The sequence below is a fragment of the Asterias rubens genome, chromosome 14, assembly GCF_902459465.1.
Source record: "Asterias rubens chromosome 14, eAstRub1.3, whole genome shotgun sequence".
Taxonomy (NCBI): domain Eukaryota; kingdom Metazoa; phylum Echinodermata; class Asteroidea; order Forcipulatida; family Asteriidae; genus Asterias; species Asterias rubens.
This window is the reverse complement of record NC_047075.1, coordinates 2268917-2290079: the sequence shown is the minus strand read 5'-3', so window position 1 is coordinate 2290079 and position 21163 is coordinate 2268917. Positions and strand designations below refer to the sequence as shown.

Genomic DNA, 21163 nt, shown 5'->3' with positions numbered 1-21163 from the left:
TTGGTCTTCGAAAAGCGTTTGTAACCGTTTGTTATAAAATGCATATGATTAGAAAGATATTTTAAAAGTAGAATATAATGATCCACACAAGTATCACTCGAAATTGAGTGGTTTTCCTTTTACCTCGTCGACATACACGGTTGGCCATAAATGGGAGTCAAATTTTTTTACTCCCATAAATGGCCGACCGTGTTAGTAAAAGGAAAACCACGCAATTTCGAGGCACATGTGTGTGGATCATTGTATTCTACTTTAAAAACTTCTTTCTAACCAAATGCATTTTATATCAAATGGTTATAAACGCTTTTAAAAGACCGACTCGACCGATGCAAGGCAATGTGTTCCTTTAAACTCTTACATGTAACGTTCCACTGGGCCCTGTTTAAGAAAAAAACATAGAGCTAAACCATAAATAATCCTCCCCTTCAGTTGAAGAAAGACAACAATGTGGAAACAAAATTAACCCTCGGGTTCGCCGTGCTAATGTACAAATGTTTTGAAACTTGTTATTTAAAAGCATTCTAAATCCTGTCTGCCCTAATGGACCATTATTTGTTTTCTTTGGGAAAACCTGAATTTTTCTTCTTTTAAAGGGCTTTGTCAGTGGTGTTTTCAAAGAGATTTTATGTTCGTATTGACGTAATGAAAAATCTTGTTGTTTGGCTGTGTTGGGGGGGGGGGGGGTGTATGTAACATGTACAGTAGACCTTTGTAAGGTGACAACATTGACTGTTTTCATTTATAACAGTAAGCACTGGAAGGTTAGTATGCCTTTTTATGTGCTTGCGGTTAGCAGCACCATTAAAATGGAAACCACACAGTTAGCACAAAATCAGACGTTAAAGACAGTGGGCACTATTGGTAATTGTCAAAGACAAGTCTTTTCACTTGGTGTATCTCAACATGCATAAAATAATAAGCCTGTGTAGATTTGAGCTCATTTGGTCGTCAAAAATGCGAGATAATAATGAAAGAAAAAAACACCCTTCTCACACGAAGTTGTGTGCATTTAGATGCTTGATTTCGTGACCTCAAATTCTAAATCTGAGGTTTCGAAATCAAACTCTTGGAAATTTACTTCTTTCTCGAAAACTACGTCACTTCAGAGGGAGCTGTTTCTCACAATGTTTTATACTATCAACCTCTCCCCATTACTCGTTACCTAGTAAGGTTTTATGCTAATAATTATTTTGACTAATTACCAATAGTGTCCACTGCCTTTAAAGGAACACGTTGCCTTGGATCGGTCGAGTTAGTCTTTGAAAAGCGTCCGTAACCGTTTGTTATAAAATGCATATGATTAGAAAGATGTTTTAAAAGTAGAATATAATGATCCACACAAGTATCACTCGAAATTGCGTGGTTTTCCTTTTACCTCGTGACAAACACGGTCGGCCATTTATGGGAGTCAAACTTTTGAGTCAAACTTTTGACTCCCATAAATGGCCGACCGTGTTAATTCGCAGAGTAAAAGGAAAACCACGCACTTTCGAGGCAAATGTGTGTGGATCATTGTATCCTACTTTTAAAACACCTTTTTAACCATATATGCATTTTATAACAAACAGTTACAAATGCTTTTCAAAGACCAACTCGACCGATCCAAGGCATGGGCTTGTGTCTGTCTATTTTTGAGGACACCCTTCACATGCAAGTTGTCTGTGTAGCTTTGTGTTTGGTTTGTGGGGTTGAAGTGCATGGATACATAACCCTAGGCACTAGAGTTAAGTTTGTCAGGAAGTTGCTAGTTGCATTAACAATGTTAATGCAACTAGCAACTTCCTGACAAACTTAACACGGTCGGCCATTTATGGGAGTCTTTAATAGATGTTAAATTTGCATCGGGGATAAAGAATATTAATTTTTGGTTTTTACCCATATACACCGATGTGGTCTAGTTGGTATGACAGCTGCTCTAGAATTGCAAAGGTCATGGGTTCGAATCCCACCCGAGTAAAATGCCTGTGATTTTGTTCACAGGACTCGGGAAAGTACTGAGTATACAGTGCTACACACATCGGTGTATGTGGATAAAATACCACACTTAGTGCTGGCCATGTAAGTTAATTGATTGGTTTGTTCTCACGAGTGGATGATTATAAAGTGACAAAGATAACTTGTATTGATTTCTCATTCGGTGGGCAGTCAGGCGGCAAAATGTCCGTTGAATCATAAGTCGGCTTGTAGGGAACGCTTTGACTTGCTTCATAAAACAAGCCGCCCTGAAAAATAAGTGCGGGAAATGTTGATAGATTTGTGTGACCTTGGATGCAATAACGGAAATATTTACTTGGATTGCAAAGAACTACATCATCTAGGTTATTGCATATGAAAACAGCTACACCCTGAGTTTTCCTTTAAGTTGTTTGCATAATCTTTGAAGATGTCATTTTCTTTATTCAAAAGGTTAGTACATGTACGAACCGCACAAACAAAAATGGGAAGTTTCGAGAACAATTTGAAGCAGCATCAAAGCCAAGTCCCTACTTAGGATGATGTTGCAGTTCTCACAAATACAACACTAATATGTCCCTGACCAAAAAAAAAAAGTAAATTTAAAAGTAGAAGAAATTACTCACAATAACATAACAGCATTATGGCAAGTGGAAAAATAACATTGTCCCAGACGCACATGACTCCCATGTTTCCCTAAAAAAAAAAGGAACAATAGAATGGAGAAAGAAACAGAATTAGTTGTTATAAAACCTTGAGGGTTGTTTGTGGTGGGAAAGATGGTCGATGGGTTTACCCCCAAAGGTTTGTATATAAATACAAAAAATGTACACCGTACCGCCTTTAATATATAATGCATTGTACAGCTTAAAGACACTGGATACCTTTGGTAATTGTCAAAGACCAGTCTTCTCACTTGGTGTATCTCAACAATGCACACAATAACAAACCTGTGAAAATTTGAACTCAATTGGTCGTCGAAGTTGCGAGATATTAATGGAAGAAAAAACAACCTTGTCATACGAAGTTGTGTATTTATTTCAGACGTGTAGGGATTTATCTAGCCTAGTCTTGAAAGACTTATGTCTTAATACAAGACACTTAAAGGCAGTAGACACTATTGGTAATTACTCAAAATAATTATTAGCATAAAACCTTATTTGGTGACGAGTATTGGGGAGAGGTTGATAGTATAAAACATTATGAGAAACGGCTCCCTCTGAAGTGCCATAGTTTTTTAGAAAGAAGTAATTTTCCACAAATTTGATTTCCAGACCTCAGATTTAGAATTTGAGGTCTCGAAATCAACCAAAAACGCACACAATTTCAGGTGACAATGGTGTTTTTTCTTTATTATTATCTCGCAACTTTGATGACCGATTGAGGTCAAATTTCCACAGGTTTGTTATTTAATGCATGTTGAGGTACACCAAGTTAGAAGACTGGTCTTTGACAATTACCGATAGTGTCCACTGTCTTTTTCCATTACTGTCCTTCGGATGGGATGTACAGTTCCAGGTCCTGTGTGTTGTGTGCAAAAGAACCCAGTTTTTGACACTTATCGCAAAGAGAAGGGGGGTTGCGGATGTGTTACTGGCAGGGCTGCTGTATGCTCCACAGCACCCTGTTAACCCTAAACTGCTACATTAATGGGTCTCACAATTCAGAAACTTAAAAAAAACTGTCTGGAAATAAACAATGATACATGTTGCATCAGGCCTGTAGGCCTCATTTTTTGAAAGGGCAAGGGCACCAAGGCATTTTCTCCTTGGTAAAGGGCACCCTTTGAGGAAATTGTAGACTTCCACTGGAGCATTTCAAGGGCACCAAGGCAATGACCAGGGGGCATGGAAGCAATCGTCTCCGTTGCCTCCGTGAAGTATCAGGCCTGATACAAAGTGCTTCGAGTTTGCCCCATAGAAAAAGTGCCACATATGAAAACTGGTCCATTATTATTGTAAAATATCACTACTTGGCTCACTGATATGAAAAGCAGTTTTACATAATGTACATGTAACACTACCTGGCACTGGTGGCTCAATGTGTACAAAAGATAACCAGAACACTTTATTTGTTATTCGCCTTTATAATAGATAATCCCCCCATCCAAATTGGCATGAAAAGAACTCCATACTGCACAATGATGACTCCTAGAATGGGCCAGGAAGCTGTAAAATTACGTTTCTCGGTAAAAGGGAGCAAGCTTTCCTGGATAATTTTGTTTTAAATGTAGTTTGCGTTTAATGATTGATGGTCACGTTCCCTGGCTTCAATAGCATTCAATTATCACTGAGTCTTAAAAAAATGAAAAGGGGCCAGACTACATCATGTCATACATTTTTCCATCCTGTCTTAGTTTGTTTTGAAGGGGGGGGGGCTGGCATTATGATCCAAATTTTTGCCTGAGCTTGCTGAATTTGTTCAAGATCTTCGCAATGTAATGTTTTTTACTTGGTGTTTATCTTTTATCTTGGTTTTTATTTGGCTTTATGTTTTAAGCCCAGACTGTATAATCTTTGGAATTTTAAATAATTTTGCCTTGATGATTTCTGTGAATGCGTTATCAAACCCCCCCCCCCCCCCCCCGAAACACATAACGCACACCTTAATCAAAGCAAAAACGATTTCAAGTTGTTTTGGGGCGTATCAGCTAACTTAGTAGCAGCCACAATCTGCCAAATCGACCCGCAATTTATTCATATGTACCCGATACACTAGCTTGTACATGGGTACCCTTGGATTTATCCTATCTCAAGTCAGGACGGGCAACCGTCCTAACTTAGGATGGTTTCACTGCGTCCTAACGTCTTTGGAGACGGAATTTGACTGGTCTTAAGTCCTAACACTAATCCTAAGTTAGGAAGAGTTTGGTGAAATCGACGGCTGAACATCGAATGTCATAATTACCCCAGAGATCTGCCCATGTACCTATTCACCTTTGAACTTGCATCATTTCACATGACCTTCATGTTTGTGGAGATTCGCAGTTGAATCCGATGTGCATACAAATTGTGTATTAATACATAGGGGACTAGTCTGGTACATGAGGAGATTCCTGCTTCTCAGTGCTACTGACATGGCTAGCGCAACTATTTCTACCTGAGAAGTCCCCCGAACACCCGAACAATCTACTCCGCAATAGTAGAATTAAAGGGTCTATGTAACTTTTGTAGGACAAAAAACACAATGTCCACAGATTTACACTAAACTTACACAGTTTGAAGATAATGATAGTTGAAAGCTTCCCTGAAAATATTATGTGCTGAGGTGCTGTAGTTTTGGGGAAATGAGTAAAACAATGTCATGAAAATAATTTTCGTCTCATGAGACGAAAATTATTTTAATCATTTACAAACGTATTTTCATGACATTGTTTTACTCATTACAATCTATGGACATTTTGAAAAGGTACCCAAATCCTTTAAGCAAGACAGTTCTCTAAGAACAAACTTTACCTGGCAAGTAGATAAAACACCGCAAACCAAATCTATATTGATACCTGACCATGCAATGCCTCAAATCCTATATTTCTACCTCCATGGCGCATTGAAGTCCACTTCCTAATTATGATGCGTAAACTAATAAAACTTATAAAATGTAAACAGTGTGTTTATTTTGAGGTACAGTACAATGTTCAATTATTTACCTGGAATAATCCCAGGTACGTAATCACGTGATGTTATTCATTTGGTGTCTGGACTCTCAGAAGCCCGTGTGATTCGTTTTTCAAAGGGCAGGGGCACCAAGGCATTTTCTTCTTGGTAAAGGGCACCCTATATGAGGACATTATAAGTTTCTACTTTAAAGCATTTCAAGTGCACCAATACAATGACCAGGGGGGCATGGAGACACCTTCGTTGCCCCCGTGAAGTATCAAGCCTGGGCTGTGCACATGTGATGTGTGACTTGGTCATGTGTAAACTAAATGACTTGGGGAACAAAATCCCTTCTTAGCAGTGTGAGAAACAAGTTTTCAAACTCGTATGGCCCTTATACCCCCTATTCATAAAGTAATTTCCCCCTAATCAGGGGACCCTTCTTGTTGAGCCAGACAAGGATAAATTGACTTGCAAATGGGCACCTGTAGCTTACTGGGATTTAAACATACGTGTCATGTGGAAACTCAATGACTTGGAACAAAATCCCTTCTTGCAGTGTGAGAAACAAGTTTTCAAACTTGTATGGCTCTTACCCCCCCTATTCCTAAAGTAATTCTACCTAATCAGGGGACCCTTCTTGTTGAGCCAAACAAGGACAAACTGACGTGCAAATGGGCACCTGTAGCTTGCTGGGATATAAACTTTCGTGTCATGTGGAAACTCAATGACTTGAACAAAATTCCTTCTTAGCAGTGTGAGAAACAAGTTTTCAAAGTCGTATGGCCCTTATCCCCCCCCCCCCTATTCTTAAAGTAGTTTTCCCTAATCAGGGGACCCTTCTTGTTGAGCCAGACAAGGACAAATTGACTTGCAAATGGGCACCTGTAGATGATGGGATTTCAACTTAGCTCAGTGGTTCATCAAGATTAATAAAAACGTATTGCACAGTTCATTAGAGTTGAAGTCCTTCGGCGGTTTGGTTCCATAATAGTCTCTTACATTAGATAAGATGTATGCAGTGTTTACTTCTCCATGATTTTTGTCCTACACCTGGTGCAAGTTTAATGTTGAACTTAAAGGCTCTGTCCCTGAACATGATTGGTAATTACTCAAAATATAATATAAGCATAAAAACTTACTTGGTAATGAGCAATGGAGAGTTATTGATAGTATAAAACATTGTGAGAAACAGCTCCCTCTGAATGCTTACTACACATTTTTTTTGAATTTATTTTCTTGCAAATTCGATAACCAATTGAGCCGATTTTTTTTGGAAAGACCAAGGGGCTCCTTGGTTAAGGGCACCCTATGAGGAAATTGTAAATTTCTACTGTCAAAGCATTTTTTAGGGCACCAAGGCAATGACCAGGGGGCATGGAGGCATTGCCTTCATTGCCTCTGTGAAGTATCTATTAGGCCTGTTTGTCTTCAATAAGTCTGTGAACTACGCCAGAGATCTGCCCACATAATCACCTTTGACCTCGCATCACTTCACATGGCTTTCCTGGTTCTGCAGATTTGCAGTTAAATCTGATGTATGTCTGAATACATACAAAGCCAATACCTTTCCTTGTCATCAAGCTTGAGAAGATCACTGAGTGGACAATATTCCACCCACTCAGTTTCTATTCTACTTGGAGCTTTGTAGACTTTGTAGACTTTGTTTGGTAATCGTCTATCATACAGGATTATCCAAGGGTCCATGCTCCTTACATAATGAAGAACTTTAGGGTGTTTTGAAATGTGCCCAGGGCGTATTAGGATATGCTTGAAAAGTGACTTTGCAAATTCGGGGTAGAGTTATATTTAAATGAAAAAGAAGAGGCCACCTTTTTGTAAGTATGTTCTTTTGATGTAAATGTTTGCATTGAAGCATAGACACCACTTAGGCATAAAAAAATTGTTAGGTTGGCGTAACGGGCCCAAAAACATAGGGTAGGTATAGGTAGGGATTTTGTTTTTCCCCTCCCATGTCCCAGCAATGAAATTTACATTTTTTCTAATTGCTTAAGCCGGTAGTATACATGATAGACAGGGAGCCAGTGAGGTTGTTTCAGAATGGCGGTGATAGAGCAGGATTTTCTTGTACAAAAAGTTGGTGCGATGTTTTCAATAGGACGCTTTGCCAGCTACACAGGCCTGTATGCTTCCTTTTTGAAACGGCAAGGGCACCAAGGCATTTTCTCCTTGGTAAAGGGCATCCTTTGAGGAACTTGTAAATTTCTACTGGAGCATTTCAAGGGCACCAAGGCAATCGCCTTTGTTGCCTGGAGTATCAGGCCTGAATTCAGATTTACAATAAGATGTGCACGCCCTTCAAAAGTGGGGCGCGCAAAGTTCTGTCGTCCAAGAAAGTCTAGAGGTCATCCGCATAGCGCCCTCTTGAGTTCCTAAAAGAGTTGTCATGAAGTACCCTGGTCATTATGTCACATCCTTGTGTCAGTAGGTGGTCCTTTACAAAGTGGATAACAAGGCCCTCGGGCCGTCCTATCGATAATCCTCGTGAACAAATTGTAACAATTACAACTTGATTGTCTGATCAATCAGCCTGGTTGATCGCAGGACACTGACTGAATGTTCACCTTGATGATTGGGAAATGGATTCAAGATTGCTGTCGATGTTGTTGTTTGTTTGTGTGTTTGTTTATTTGTCTGTTTGTTTGATTAGATGATCTTCCCATCAAGGGAACTTGGCCAACTCCCACAAAGCTGGATACAGACAATCTCTCTCATACATGTCATACAAACATTGCTTTATCGTCTAATTGCACAAATCAGGAAATTGGGAAATGGTTTCAAGATTGTTGTGTTTGCGTTGTTGTTGTCTTATTTGTTTGTTTGTTTGTTTGTTTGATTAGATGATCTTCCCGCCAAGGGAATTCGGCAAACTAACACTGTAGGGAAAGGAGTATGTTACCGTCTACGCATATGCCATACCATAGAAGTATATATATGCACCTGTTAGCAGTGGCTTCAAGAATCAATTTGTGCCATCCTTTGATTTATTAGGAAAGCGCCCCTTTGTGATTTTTTGTGTGTTTATAAATTTCCGAGTGGTTTCAAAATATCAAGGGTCGTTAGGATAACCCAGTTTCTGTGTGTACCGTTGCCACAGCAATGGCACCCTGATGTAGTGCTGTGTATGCCGTCGCCTTGCTTCTGGCAGGGAACCAATATGTCCAAAGGTTAAAATCGGCCGAGCTTGGCTTTGTGGGAAAGTGTGGCTAGGAAACCAAAGCTCCGGAACTGAACTCTGCACCGTTGGGAATGTATGAAATTACACTGTGTGAAGTGGGTTCCAATAGGGAAATAACAGTTCTGGTAGTTTGGGTTACCCGGCCAGAATGCTTCGTTTTTGAAGGGCAAGGGCGACACTTAGGCATTTCTCCTTCAAAGGGCATCCTATGGGGAAATTGTAAACTTCTACTGTACAGGTTTTAGCCAGGATTTGGTAAAAGGGTGTCCAAGTTTGCTGGAAATTTTAAAACTGGGTGTCCAAATTGTTCACTTACAATAAATTTACATGTAAATGACAGATGAAACAGGGTGTCCAAATTAAAAACAGGGTGTCCAAAAGACACCCAGACACCCCTCTGGCTAACACAGTGTGACAGTATTTATTGGGCACCAAGGCATGGGAGCATGAGGGAGCACGGAGGCAATTGTCTTCGTTGCCTCCACAGGCGTGGGTTACATTAATCATCTGCAAATCAGGAGTCTGGTTTTCTGTGAAGGATTTTCTTGACTTTAATAATAATAAATCATATTAATAATAGTGGCTTCTTGTGTAGCGCTCATATCCGTCACTCAGTGAAGGCGCTTCTACATACAGTATTTACCGGCAAGGTACATGTACAACGTATGGGGGACTACGTTTGAAGTACAAGACCTCCTTTCTGCATACATTGTAGTCTCACTACATGTATGTAATGGCTCACAACTCCTTCTCTTTATAATAAGTGCACTGGGTTCTTTTACGTGCGTTATACACAACCCAGGGGACCAACAAGTTTACGCCTTGTTTTTCGTTCTTGAAGGGGCACAGTAATTTTTCAGCTGGTAAGGGGCACTTCTGGGAGGAAAATTCAAATTTGTATTGGAACTTCTCAAAGGGCACCACAGCAAAAGCACAGGGCACCACAGGGCACCACAGGGCACCACAGCAAAAGCACAGGGCACCACAGGGCACCACAGGGAACCACAGGGCACCACAGGCAACCACAGGCAACCACAGGGCACCACAGGGAACCACAGGGCACCACAGCAATTGCGGTGGTGCCCTGTGCTTTTGCTGTGGGCACCGTTAGGTGCCCTTTGCAAAGTTTCAATACAAGTTTATATTTTCCTGAAAGAAGTGCCCCTTACCAGAGGAAAACTGCTGTTCCCCTTCAAGAGCGAAGTTCACGGCCTGCTTCTGCAAACCTTACAGATCCTTCATACAGGAGAAAAAAGTGCTACGCCCACATTACAACCCGCCCAACAGTCTCATTTTTTTGGTCTAACCCCGCCCTTTTTTTATTTTCATTTCCAAACTCAATATCTGACCTTGCCATAATATGCGATTGAAAACCAAACAACAATATGAAAACTGGAAAGTTCCATTACACTTGCCTTCCCATCGTGCGATCATGCTCGATCCGTTGTCGAGTACCGAAGCGTAACACGGTTAACAAAAACCCATTCTCTAAAAAAAAAAAATGTCTACCTCCATCACTAAAGCTCTCTTTTTGATTAGCGATTGACATCAATCCTAATTTCCAAAGATTACTGACCCTTAACTTTGATAAACTCCCTTCAAAGTAGGACTCAATGCTTTTTACTTAGGGCTTGGGTGAATGGGTTACCATAACTTTATATGTAGGTTATTTTATGGTTGTGCTACATGTACATGTATGGCATGCAAGTTTTTTTTACACATAACTCTGCGTAGACCAAACAGAATCAGGCCTGTATGCTTTATTTTTGAAAGGGCAAGGGCACCAAGGCATTTTCTTCTTGGTAATGGGCACCCTATGGGGAAAGTGTAAATTTTGAGTATTTTCAGGGCACCAAGACCAAGGGGCATAGAGGCAATCACGCCTCTGCAGCTTATGAACAAAAAGATAATGGGAAAGTTGTTCAGTTTTTATCCCCCGTAATTTGAATCTGAGAAGTGTTACTAATGTAATAGTAACGTCTCTCAAATTTTGTATTCCAATTAAGTATTATTCTTCCTGCTCGGACACTCCGGATTTTCCGCAATTGTCTCAAAAACAAGACCACCTTCTTGTCCTTTTGACATGAAACTTTCTCTAGTAAATTGTATCATAATCTCTTTATATTGAATTAAAACAATCCGACGGTTCCAAAAAGAAAGGTGATACAATCCTTCGATTTCACCAAACTATTCTTAACTTAGGATAAATCTCAGGTCAGGACAAGTTAAAGGCAGTGGACACTATTGGTAATTACTCAAAGTAATTATTTTCATTAAACCTTTCTTGATTACGAGTAATGGGGAGAGGTTATGATCGTTTAAAACATTGTGATAAACAGCTCCCTCTGAAAAGAATTTGTTTTTTGAGAAAGAAGTAATTTTCCACGAATTCGATTTCGAGACCTCAGATTTAGAATTTGAGGTCTTGAAATCAAGCATCTGAAAGCACACAACTTCGTGTGACAAGGGTGATTTTCGTTCATTATTATCTCTCAACTGCGACCAGTTGAGCTTGTTGAGATACACCAAGTGAGAAGACTGGTCTTTAACAACTACCAATAGTGTCCAGTGTCTTTAAGTTCGGTATCCATAGATGTAGGACGCATTGAACCCATCCTAAGTTAGAACGAGTTACTCGTACTAACTCGAGGTAGGATTAATCCTAGCGTTTCGTAAAGAGCCAAGATCGATCCTAAGTGTGAATCCATCTTAACCGCTGTGGAATCTAGCGCTGGAGTACAAATCCCAGTTACATTCAGTTTAAGCAAACATTAATGTGCAGTTTGCCTTCTATACTTAAACCAAATTTAACACATGTTTACCGTCCCTGCTCGTTCCTTTTTAGAGGCCGCTCCCTTTTTTTTTTAACAAAACAAAAGGATAAATTACAACAACTTGAGATGAACATTTAAGTCTGAAAATTGTCAACCTTTTATGTTCAAAAACAGCCTAGCCAGTTGTCATTAGAAACGTGTCGACCAGCTATTTTGAAAAAAAAAAAAAAAGGCACTCCTCTTTCCTTTTTTTAAAAAAGAAGGATGCTAAACAGTTTTTTTTTTTTAGGAGAGTACATAGTCAAGGTGGTCTGCAAAATACAGTTAATACGTGTGTACAAAACTAGCCTAATAATCTTGAAAAACAAATAGGGCCTACTGATCATTTTTAGCATTCTTTGATTCTTCATGACAGTTATTAGGAAATTCTATCCGAGAAAAACACGAACTGTACCAAAGTCTGTCACGCAAGGAATTCTAAAAATTGTTAACAAATTCTACACTAAATATTTCAAGCATTTACCCTCACCCTACCCCCCTTTCAGAAATGTTCACTAAACAGTTCACATACCCACCACAACGCTCCATTATTTGTCATCCTTACAAAAGTAAATTTCAACTTGACATTGACTGGCCTCTGATTTTGTTTTTATATTGCCACTTATAGGCCATTCACCCAAAATATTTCCTGCTTTCAGAAACCTCCCGGGGGTTAAAGCCGAACTGTTTACACCCATTTCTGTGAATGTATTTTAAAATTTCCACCCAAACTTTTTTTGCATTTTCATGGTCGCACAAAAGCGTCTTTATTTCCACAATGCCGAGTGGAATGTGCGGTATTTATCGATTGTAAAGAACTCGTAACCGATGTAATGCACTGATTGTGAGCTGCTGGGATAGTATAGTGTGTGGATTTTAGGGGATTTATGTGCAATGAACTTGTTTTTGGCTGGAGATTTTTTTTTACTTTCGTGTGAGGAATGGAAAAGTGAGGATTCTATCATAGTGCAGTGTACTTCAATGGTGGTTGAGTTAGTGTAGAGGTATCTTCCCTCACCTTCCACTTCTAGGAGCCTGGTTCGAATCATGCCTTGGGCACTAAGTGCCCCAGCCACGGTCTTCTGGAAAAAAGATAATGTACTTGGAATACAAACTTGAAGTCAATGCTTCCCTGCAAAAAAACCTCCCTCAAATCGGCCTAATTTTTGGTAATTGTACTTGACAGTACACGCCTAATCCGGTACAAACATATTGCACACACTTCCTCCTTCGTACCGCTTGTTGAAAAGATGAAATTCGCTGGAAGCAGCGAAGCGTAGACAGCCGTGAGCTCTATTGTTGCTCCTAGCAATTACAAAAGCCACTCTTTCATATCAACTCCATCCTTGATAACTTTGAGTTTAATACATATAGTGCCATAACAGTTTTGAGGTCAAAAGGGTCGGACTGTATTACGGTGTCGCTGCTGTTCACATGGTATGCTTTTTAAATGTTGGTATTCATCAGGTGTTATATCGAATGGCGGAAGAAATTTATTTTGGGACGCAAACAGCATGGACAGCCCCGAGTCAAATGGCATACGAGTGAGATGGGCACTGACTGATTAAGTGAAGTGCAGACCTTATAAATCCACAGAGGCATAAAGGCAATTGCCTCCATGCCCCTTTTGGTCATTGCCTCTTTTTAAAGTGTCCTTGAAATGCCCTTGTGCCCTTGAAATGCTACGGTAGAAATTTACAATTTTCTAATATGGTGCTCTTCCCAGGTCAAAATTCCAGTTGAACCTAGTTAAACTGGGTTCAACTGGAACTAGTTGAAACCAGTTGATAAACTAGTTAAACACAGTTAAAACCAGTTGGTTTAATATGAAAAATGGACAGACACCAACTGGTTTATAATTTAAACTCAGTTGAACACAGTTAAACCTAGTCCAAACCAGTTGGTTAATATGGAAAATGGACGAGTTTGGTCACTATCCAGTTGAACCAGTTGACCCCAGTTAACTAGGTTCAACTGGAATTTTGACCTGGGTTGGCAGGCCTTGAAGTTAAGTTTTGAGAGGGCAAGGCCATTTTAATTTTGAAAAGGGCACTTCAATTTGGAAAGGCAGTGAACACTATTGGTAGTTACTCAAAATAATTTTTAGCAAAACACCTTACTTGGTTGATAGTATAAAACAGTGTGAGAAACGGCTCCCTCTAAAGTGTAGAGTTTTCGAGAGAGAAGTGATTTTCCACGAATTTGATTTCAAGACCTCATAATTAGATAGTGAGGTCTGGATATCAAGCATCTGAAAGCACACAACTTCGTGTGACAAGGGTGTTTTTTCTTTCATTATATCTTGCAACTTTGACGACCAATTAAGCTCAAATTTTCTCAGGTTTGTTATTTTATGCATATGTTGAGATACACCAAGTGAGAAGACTGTTCTTAGACAATTGCCAATAGTGTCCAGTGTCTTTAAAGTCCATGGGAAACTTCTGAAGGTGCACCAAGGCCAAGACCAGGAGGCCATGGCCTCTGTGACCTTCCGGAAATGCCACGCCTGCCTTGGTGTCCTTGCCCCTTTCAACAAACGAAGCAAACAGGGCTGAAAGTGGGCCGCCTCGGGTTTGAATTTGAAGATGAGATAGTTATCAGAAGAGTGAAGTTCATACTGCGTTTCCATACCTGTATTATACTGAAAATCCTGTTATCCTGGTTATTGAAAAAGTTTAGCCAGTTGAGCGAGCACAAAGTTCTTTAGAACTATGCCATACCAGTGACTCCCATATGCTCACATGTTGAAGGTGTACATGATGTCACCATAAGTTTATTAGGCCAAATTAAAAATAAAAACTGTGTACCATCCTGCCTTTTTATAAAAAAAAGGAAGGAGAGGCTTTTTTTCTGCTTTTTTTATCACAAGATGGCCGCCCAACACATTTTTTACGACGGTTTTTGTCTGAGATTGTTTAGGTTTAAGTGTTTTTGTTTTGGTTTTATAAAAAAAGTAGGGGCGGCCTCTAAAAATGAAGCAGGTGGGGGACGCTAAACTTGTTTTATTTTTGATTTGGCCTCACCTTGGGCGGATATTATTTCAGTACGCGGTTCAGCGACTCTTTTTGTAAGAGACTATAGTTCAGAGTGGAGTTCAGCTACACTGTCCTCGGTCGATTTCTTTCCAGGGCGTGGGTGAAATTTTTAGGAAAACCGGAATCCTGATGCGGTTAGAAATCGGTTCTTAGTAAAGAGATCATTTGGATTTGATGGATCACGAATGTAGTACCAGGACGAGAATTACTTTCCTTCTTTAGCTTGGACCCATTCGGATTTATACTTTGTAACTTTCTGTGGAGTTATTTACTGTGGCAGACTTTTGACATTGGCTGATAGAACTATACATACGGAGGTTTGTAATGTTGACTGTGTTTAAATACTCATAGAGCAAGCCTTGGGCTGAATGGTTTTTGTAAAGTAGCCCCTTTGGGCCAGTTTATTTAGTGTGCGTTTCACTTGCCTTTTCCTTCTTCGACAAATTAGAAATTGGTTCCTAGTAAAAGTGATCATTCTGGGTTTGATAGATCACGAATGTAGTCCTTTGTATGTACAGTTCAAGAATGACTGAAGTATGAATAAGTTTGATGAGAAGTTTTCTTGCCGACTTTCCTTCTTCAGCTTGGACCGATTTGGATTTATACTTTGTAACTTTCTGTGGTGTTATAGGAGACTTTTGGCATTGGCTGGTGGAATTGGGCTAATGGAATAGTAGCCTTGGGTTTAAGCTTTTTGTAAAGGAGCCCACCAGCCCACAAGACTAGTAAACTATGTTTACTTGCCTTTTCCTTCTCCAGAAAAGGAATAAATATAAGCCTTTTAAACATGCACATTAGGTTATAGGCGAAAGGTGTCATTATCCCTACCCGCCCTTTTGCTACACTTCTGGTTTGTGTTTGTTTGTTCTATTGTTGACATGATGGGTTGATATCAGTTTCATTATGAGTGAAAGAAACCAGCATTTCTATTGGAATAGTCTTACATGTGATTAAAGGAACATGTTACCTTGGATCGGACGAGTTGGTCTATAAAAAGCGTTTGAAACAGTTTGTTATGAAATGTATGGTTAGAAAGATGTTGTAAAAGTAGAATATAATGATCCACACAAGTATCTCTCAAAATTGCATGGTTTTCTTTTTACGTCGCGAACTATTACGGTCGGCCATTTATGGGAGTCAAAATTTTGACTCCCATAAATGGCCGACCGTGTTATTGGACAAGGTAAAAAGAAAACCACACAATTTCGAGGCATATTTGTGTAGATCATTGTATTCTACTTTTACATCATCTATCTAACCATATGCATTTTATAACAAACGGTCACAAAACGCTTTTCAAAGACTGATCCAAGGCAACGTGTTCCTTTAACAAAAACACATGTGGAAATGTAGAAGCCATTGTTTGTATCAGTTACAGTGGAACATAACACCATTACACTCTTGCTTTGTAATGTAGGAGTGGGAACAAACCGCAGTAATTTTTACCAACTCGGGCGTTTCGTTGCATTTGCCAGTGTGTTCGAAAATGTTCTCTGTGAGTGAGAAACGAGTTACATATTTCTAGGGAAACTACATGTACTTGCGTACGCCAAAGTTTTGTGGGGCGCTGTTTTCTCCAAGAGGTTTTGACACACTTGTGATGTGATCAAGCAAAATGAGTCGTGTGTCGACTCAGATCATTTTTGTTTTATTTACATTTGAAAAGAGCAGCTTTGATACTGTCAAAACCCCATGGTAATACCGCCTTACCAAAGCTTTGGTTGAAAAGTTGTCATTGAGTAGAAACACTACATGTAGATGTGAGAGAATGAAACTGAGAAAATGGGGTTTAAAGTTTAATTGTTTATTGAGTACCGACTGAAATACGTTTGGTTCATCAAATCAATGTACAATAATCCTGGTGGTGGCTTATGGCAACGAGTAAGGGAAAGTTATCGATTTCGATTTTGTGATAGCTGTGAACAAATGACAATGCATAGATTGACAATAAGTGACAACGACACTATAGTGAAATGTAAGGTGTTTAACGGAGCCACATCATTTACTGGTAAGACTACCAGTGGCTTGTTACTTGTTCATCGTAATGAAGTAACCACAAGTGAAGTGCTGACATCTCAACTGACAGTGACCACTTTCGAACCGGCTTTGACAGGACCCTTTCTTTCAATGCTATCTTTAACCCCTTTTTATGTTATTGTCGGGAAGGAAGATTTTTTGCCAAATAAAAATATAAAATATATTTAGGCATTTTAATTTTATGAAGAAAACAAAACTTTTTTTCTCAAGATGGCCTGTTATGTCTTGTTTCTTCTTATTGATATTTCCGACAAATGACTCATTTAGTTTGACCTCATTACATAATATGCGGACAGATTTCTGCAAACAGCATTCTTTGACAACTCTCTCTTAAAAACTTGTCTTTTTCTTTTTTTTTGTAACTGCAGGTTCTAGCATCAAGTAGCAACCAGTGAAACAGGGAGAGATAGAAAGTCAGGACCCCTTACCTTGTCTGGCGTGGTCACCATGCCTATCCCAGTCGGGGTACAAGACCACTACGGTGAACCAGCTTACAGTCACTCCAACGCTTCAAACAAGTAAGTTATTCACTTTAATAATATTTACTTAATAATAATAATAACAATTTTCAAATACAATATCAACCTCTACCTTTGCAGGTACCCATTTATACCCCTGGGCGAAGAGAAGCAATTATGGTATAAAGCATCTTGCTCAATGACACAAGTGTCATGGCGGCGCTCCGTCCCCCACGAGCGTTACGTGACGACCCGGTCCGTTATTAAAGTAGGGCCGAGGAGGGCTGCGGGGCTCTCGCCCGGCTGCCGTGGGGGCCCGGCACGGGGCCCCGACTTGGTGGAAAGACGGTGTTCTAGGTGCACGGCAAAGTGCAGGGTCGGAGGCACTCGTCGGAGAGGTGGCTCGTGGGGGCCAGCGGCGCTCCGTCTCCCACGAGCGTTACACTCGTCGGAGAGGTGGCTCGTGGGGGCCAGCGGCGCTCCGTCTCCCACGAGCGTTACACTCGTCGGAGAGGTGGCTCGTGGGGGCCAGCGGCGCTCCGTCTCCCTTGAGCGTTACGCTCGTCGGAGAGGTGGCTCGTGGGGGCCAGCGGCGCTCCGTCTCCCACGAGCGTTACACTCGTCGGAGAGGTGGCTCGTGGGGGCCAGCGGCGCTCCGTCTCCCACGAGCGTTACACTCGTCGGAGAGGTGGCTCGCGGGGGCCAGCGGCGCTCTGGGATTTGAACCCCCCACTCTGATGACTACACAACCAGAACTTGAATCTGATGCTCAACAATTACATTGTAAACTGCTAGGCCGTGACATCCTACAACTAACCAAACTTTTGCGAAGATGAGCAGAGTTTACTGTTCGAAACGTTGATAGCACACCTGCTCTTTTTTTGAGCCAACACTCTCACAAACTAGATTTACACATTGTTGTACCCGGACGTTTACTATTTACTTATAGTGTCTTCCTAACCAAACTTTTGTATTTGTTTTTGTAGTGGTATGAACGGAATAGACAGACACGCTATGAGCAACGGGTACGGGCCTGGCCCTGCTGGCCCCTTCAGAGACTCCAACGGCCCAAGCCGACCTTCAAATGGTAAATAATAAATTATGTGATCTCATAGTAGAAGAGTTTCCATTTTAAAAACCTGTAGATCTACACAGGTGACTTTGGAGGCAAAAATCCACATGACACCGCAGGAAACGGTATTCTTGAAATACTGTAAGAAGATAACAAAGTTGTTGACAACTTTATTTCAGTCACTCCCAAAAAGTCTTAAAGGAACACGTTGCCTTGGATCGGTCGAGTTGGTCTTTGAAAGCGTTTGGAACCATTTGTTATAAAATGCAAATGGTTAGAGAGATAATTTAAAAGTAGAACATAATTATCCACACAAACATGACTCGAAACTGCATGTATTTCCCTTCACGTTGCGAAGAGAAACATGGTCGGCCAATTTTGGGAGTCAAGAATGGCCGATCATGTTAAATTCACAGCATAGAGGAAAAACTGCTGATGTGATTGTAGAAAAGTGACACACATTTTGATTACTTCATCTTTATTGCATAATTGTAGAAAAGTGACACACTTTTTGATTAATTTCATCTTTTCTGTATGAGGATCTTTATTGCATAAAACCTTCACACCTGTTTAAACAACATGGCATGTAATTGATTGAGGACTTTAGCCCTGCATTATGTCGTTACTGTATATCCCCACAATAGGTTTCAAAAATGTCCCCAGCCCAGATCAATACAACAACAGCATAAGGAGCCACTATTATTTAATATAATGGGTTTAAAACATTTCCCTCCTTAGGTCAATACAACAACAGCCAAGCCTACGGCGACCCCAGAGACGACCCACGCATCGCAGTTCGCGCTGACGTCCACAGACCCCCGATGGACCCCCAGATGGGCATCCCCGGGCAGCGCGACCCCGGCGGCCAGATCTACAGAAACCAGAGGATGCCGAGAAACGAGCTGCCTCCTAGAGAACTCCAGAGGGAGGTGAGCAGGGAGGGGCCGAGAGACGGGCCGAGGCGGGAATTGAAGAGAGACCCGTCGATGGAGCCGGAGAGGAATCCACAGATCGATGTGTATGTGCAGCAGAAGAGGTTCCCTATTGAGGTAGGATACTTTGAAAACATATTAGTGAACTTAAAGGATTCGGGTACTTTTTCAAAATGTCCACAGATTTACATTAAACTTAGAGGGTTTGAAGAGAATGATAGTGGAAAGCTTCCCTTCAAATATTGCCAACTAAGGTTGTGTAGTTTTTGAGAAATGAGTAAAACACGTCAAAATCATTTTCGTCTCATGAGAAAATTATTACTTTTACTCATTTCTCAAAAACTACAGCACCTCAGTAAGTAAATTTTCAAGGGAAGCTTTCTACTATCATAATCTTCAAACTGTGTAAGTTTAATGTAAATCTGTGGACAAAGTACAATGCCCTTTAACAAGTAGAGAAGTTTTAACAGTTTCCGGAGAACTTTGGATGACAAATCGGCTTTGATCCTAGTACATGCCTTCGTTTTATCTCGTTTAGATATTGGAAATGCTCAAGATTCTGTTCAATATTTCAAAACAAAATCTAAATAAACGTCAACATGCCCTGATTGCGCTTATGGATGATTTGGGGCATTTTGTTTACAAGCCATTTTACGATGACAACCTCACCAGGTATGGAGACCAATACAGATACAGATACATTCGGGCCACTGTGGTCGCTAAAGGATTAAAGGACACATTAATTTTCAAGCTAGGCCTTAATGTGTATTTCTTTTCCTTTGACAGCATTTGTGCACATTCACTATGGATCGTAAGGAGGGCTTGGTGGCTGTTAGGCTATGGGCATTTTGGTACAATCCACTTGTGGCTGCTCTGGGCATTTTTGTACGAGCCATTCACGGCCGCTAGAGGACCATCGGACACATTGATTTTCCGACCTTAATGTGTGTTTCTTTTCCTTTGACAGCATTTGTGCACATTCACTATGGACCGTAAGGAAGGCTTAGTTACCGTAGAGGATGTGATACGCAAGGTGCAGAGGCTCGACGCTAAGGGACAGATCTGGTCTCAAATTGTTCTCCTTCAAGTCGCCGATCGAGATATCATGATCGTGGATGCGGCTTCACGGGTATGTTAAGTTATAGAAGGGAAGAAAACATATATTTTAAAGGCAGTGGACACTATTGGTAATTACTCAAAACTATTATTAGCATAAAACCTTACTTGGTAACTAGTAATTGGGAGAGGTTGATAGTATAAAACATTTTGAGAATCGTCTCCCTCTGAAGTAACGTAGTTTTCGAGAAAGAAGTGAAATCAAGCATCTGAAAGCACACCTTCGTGTGACATTGGTTTTTTTTCTTTCATTATTATCTCGCCACTTTGACAAACAATTGGGCTCAAATTTTCACAGGTTTGTTATTTAAGGCTTATGTTGAGATACACCAAGTTAGAAGCCGGTGTTTGACAATTATCAATAGTGTCCAGTGTCTTTAAAACAATTTGTTGCTAAGTGAAAATGAGCAGGATAACATTTGTAAATTATTTAACATGTTACATGATATTTAAGCTGGTAACCTTATAAGTCTAGTAAGCATCATTTTGTTTTGCTTAGCTACATTTTGTGCTTAAGCAGCTCTATGAAAATAAAGTTGTTAAAAGCAGAAAAAAATGCTTGGCAAACTTCTTTGCTAAGCAAAAAATGAGAGGGGCACCAGTTGCAATAGTGTCAATTTTATGGAATTTTGGCCGGTAACCATTTTTATGTTTAAGCAAGATTTGTCCATGCTTAGCAATTTTTCATGCTTACAGGCTTTATGAAATTGAGCCAGGGGCATTTCCCGCAGGCTAGATTGTATTGTTTTGCGGTACCCTCTGCCAATACAGGATTTGAACTACCGGCAATCTCGGTAGTCCAGTTGGTAAGACACTGCTCTACAATCTTAAGGGTCATAGGTTTGAATCCAACCTGAGTAACATGCCTGTGATATTTGTTCGCAGGACTCGGGGGAAGTACTGAGTATACAGTGCTAACACACATCGGTGTATGGGTAAATCCAACCCCCCC

The 21163-nt window shown here is 40.4% G+C and overlaps 1 protein-coding gene across 3 annotated transcripts in view; it reads left to right on the top strand.

The window, feature by feature from the left end:
• LOC117299088 (epidermal growth factor receptor kinase substrate 8-like protein 2) overlaps positions 1-21163 on the top strand; it is a 49441-nt gene that overhangs the window by 6589 nt on the left and 21689 nt on the right. For 2 of the 3 annotated variants that reach the window (XM_033782511.1, XM_033782509.1), the window contains exons 2-5: positions 17002-17151; positions 18078-18178; positions 18902-19212; positions 20063-20224. In XM_033782511.1, the coding sequence (XP_033638402.1) occupies positions 17081-17151; positions 18078-18178; positions 18902-19212; positions 20063-20224 (645 nt within the window). In that variant the 5' untranslated portion in view covers positions 17002-17080. Of the gene's footprint in view, positions 1-14761; positions 14914-17001; positions 17152-18077; positions 18179-18901; positions 19213-20062; positions 20225-21163 lie in introns of those variants that run through there. The other variant, XM_033782510.1, reaches the window with a different exon arrangement.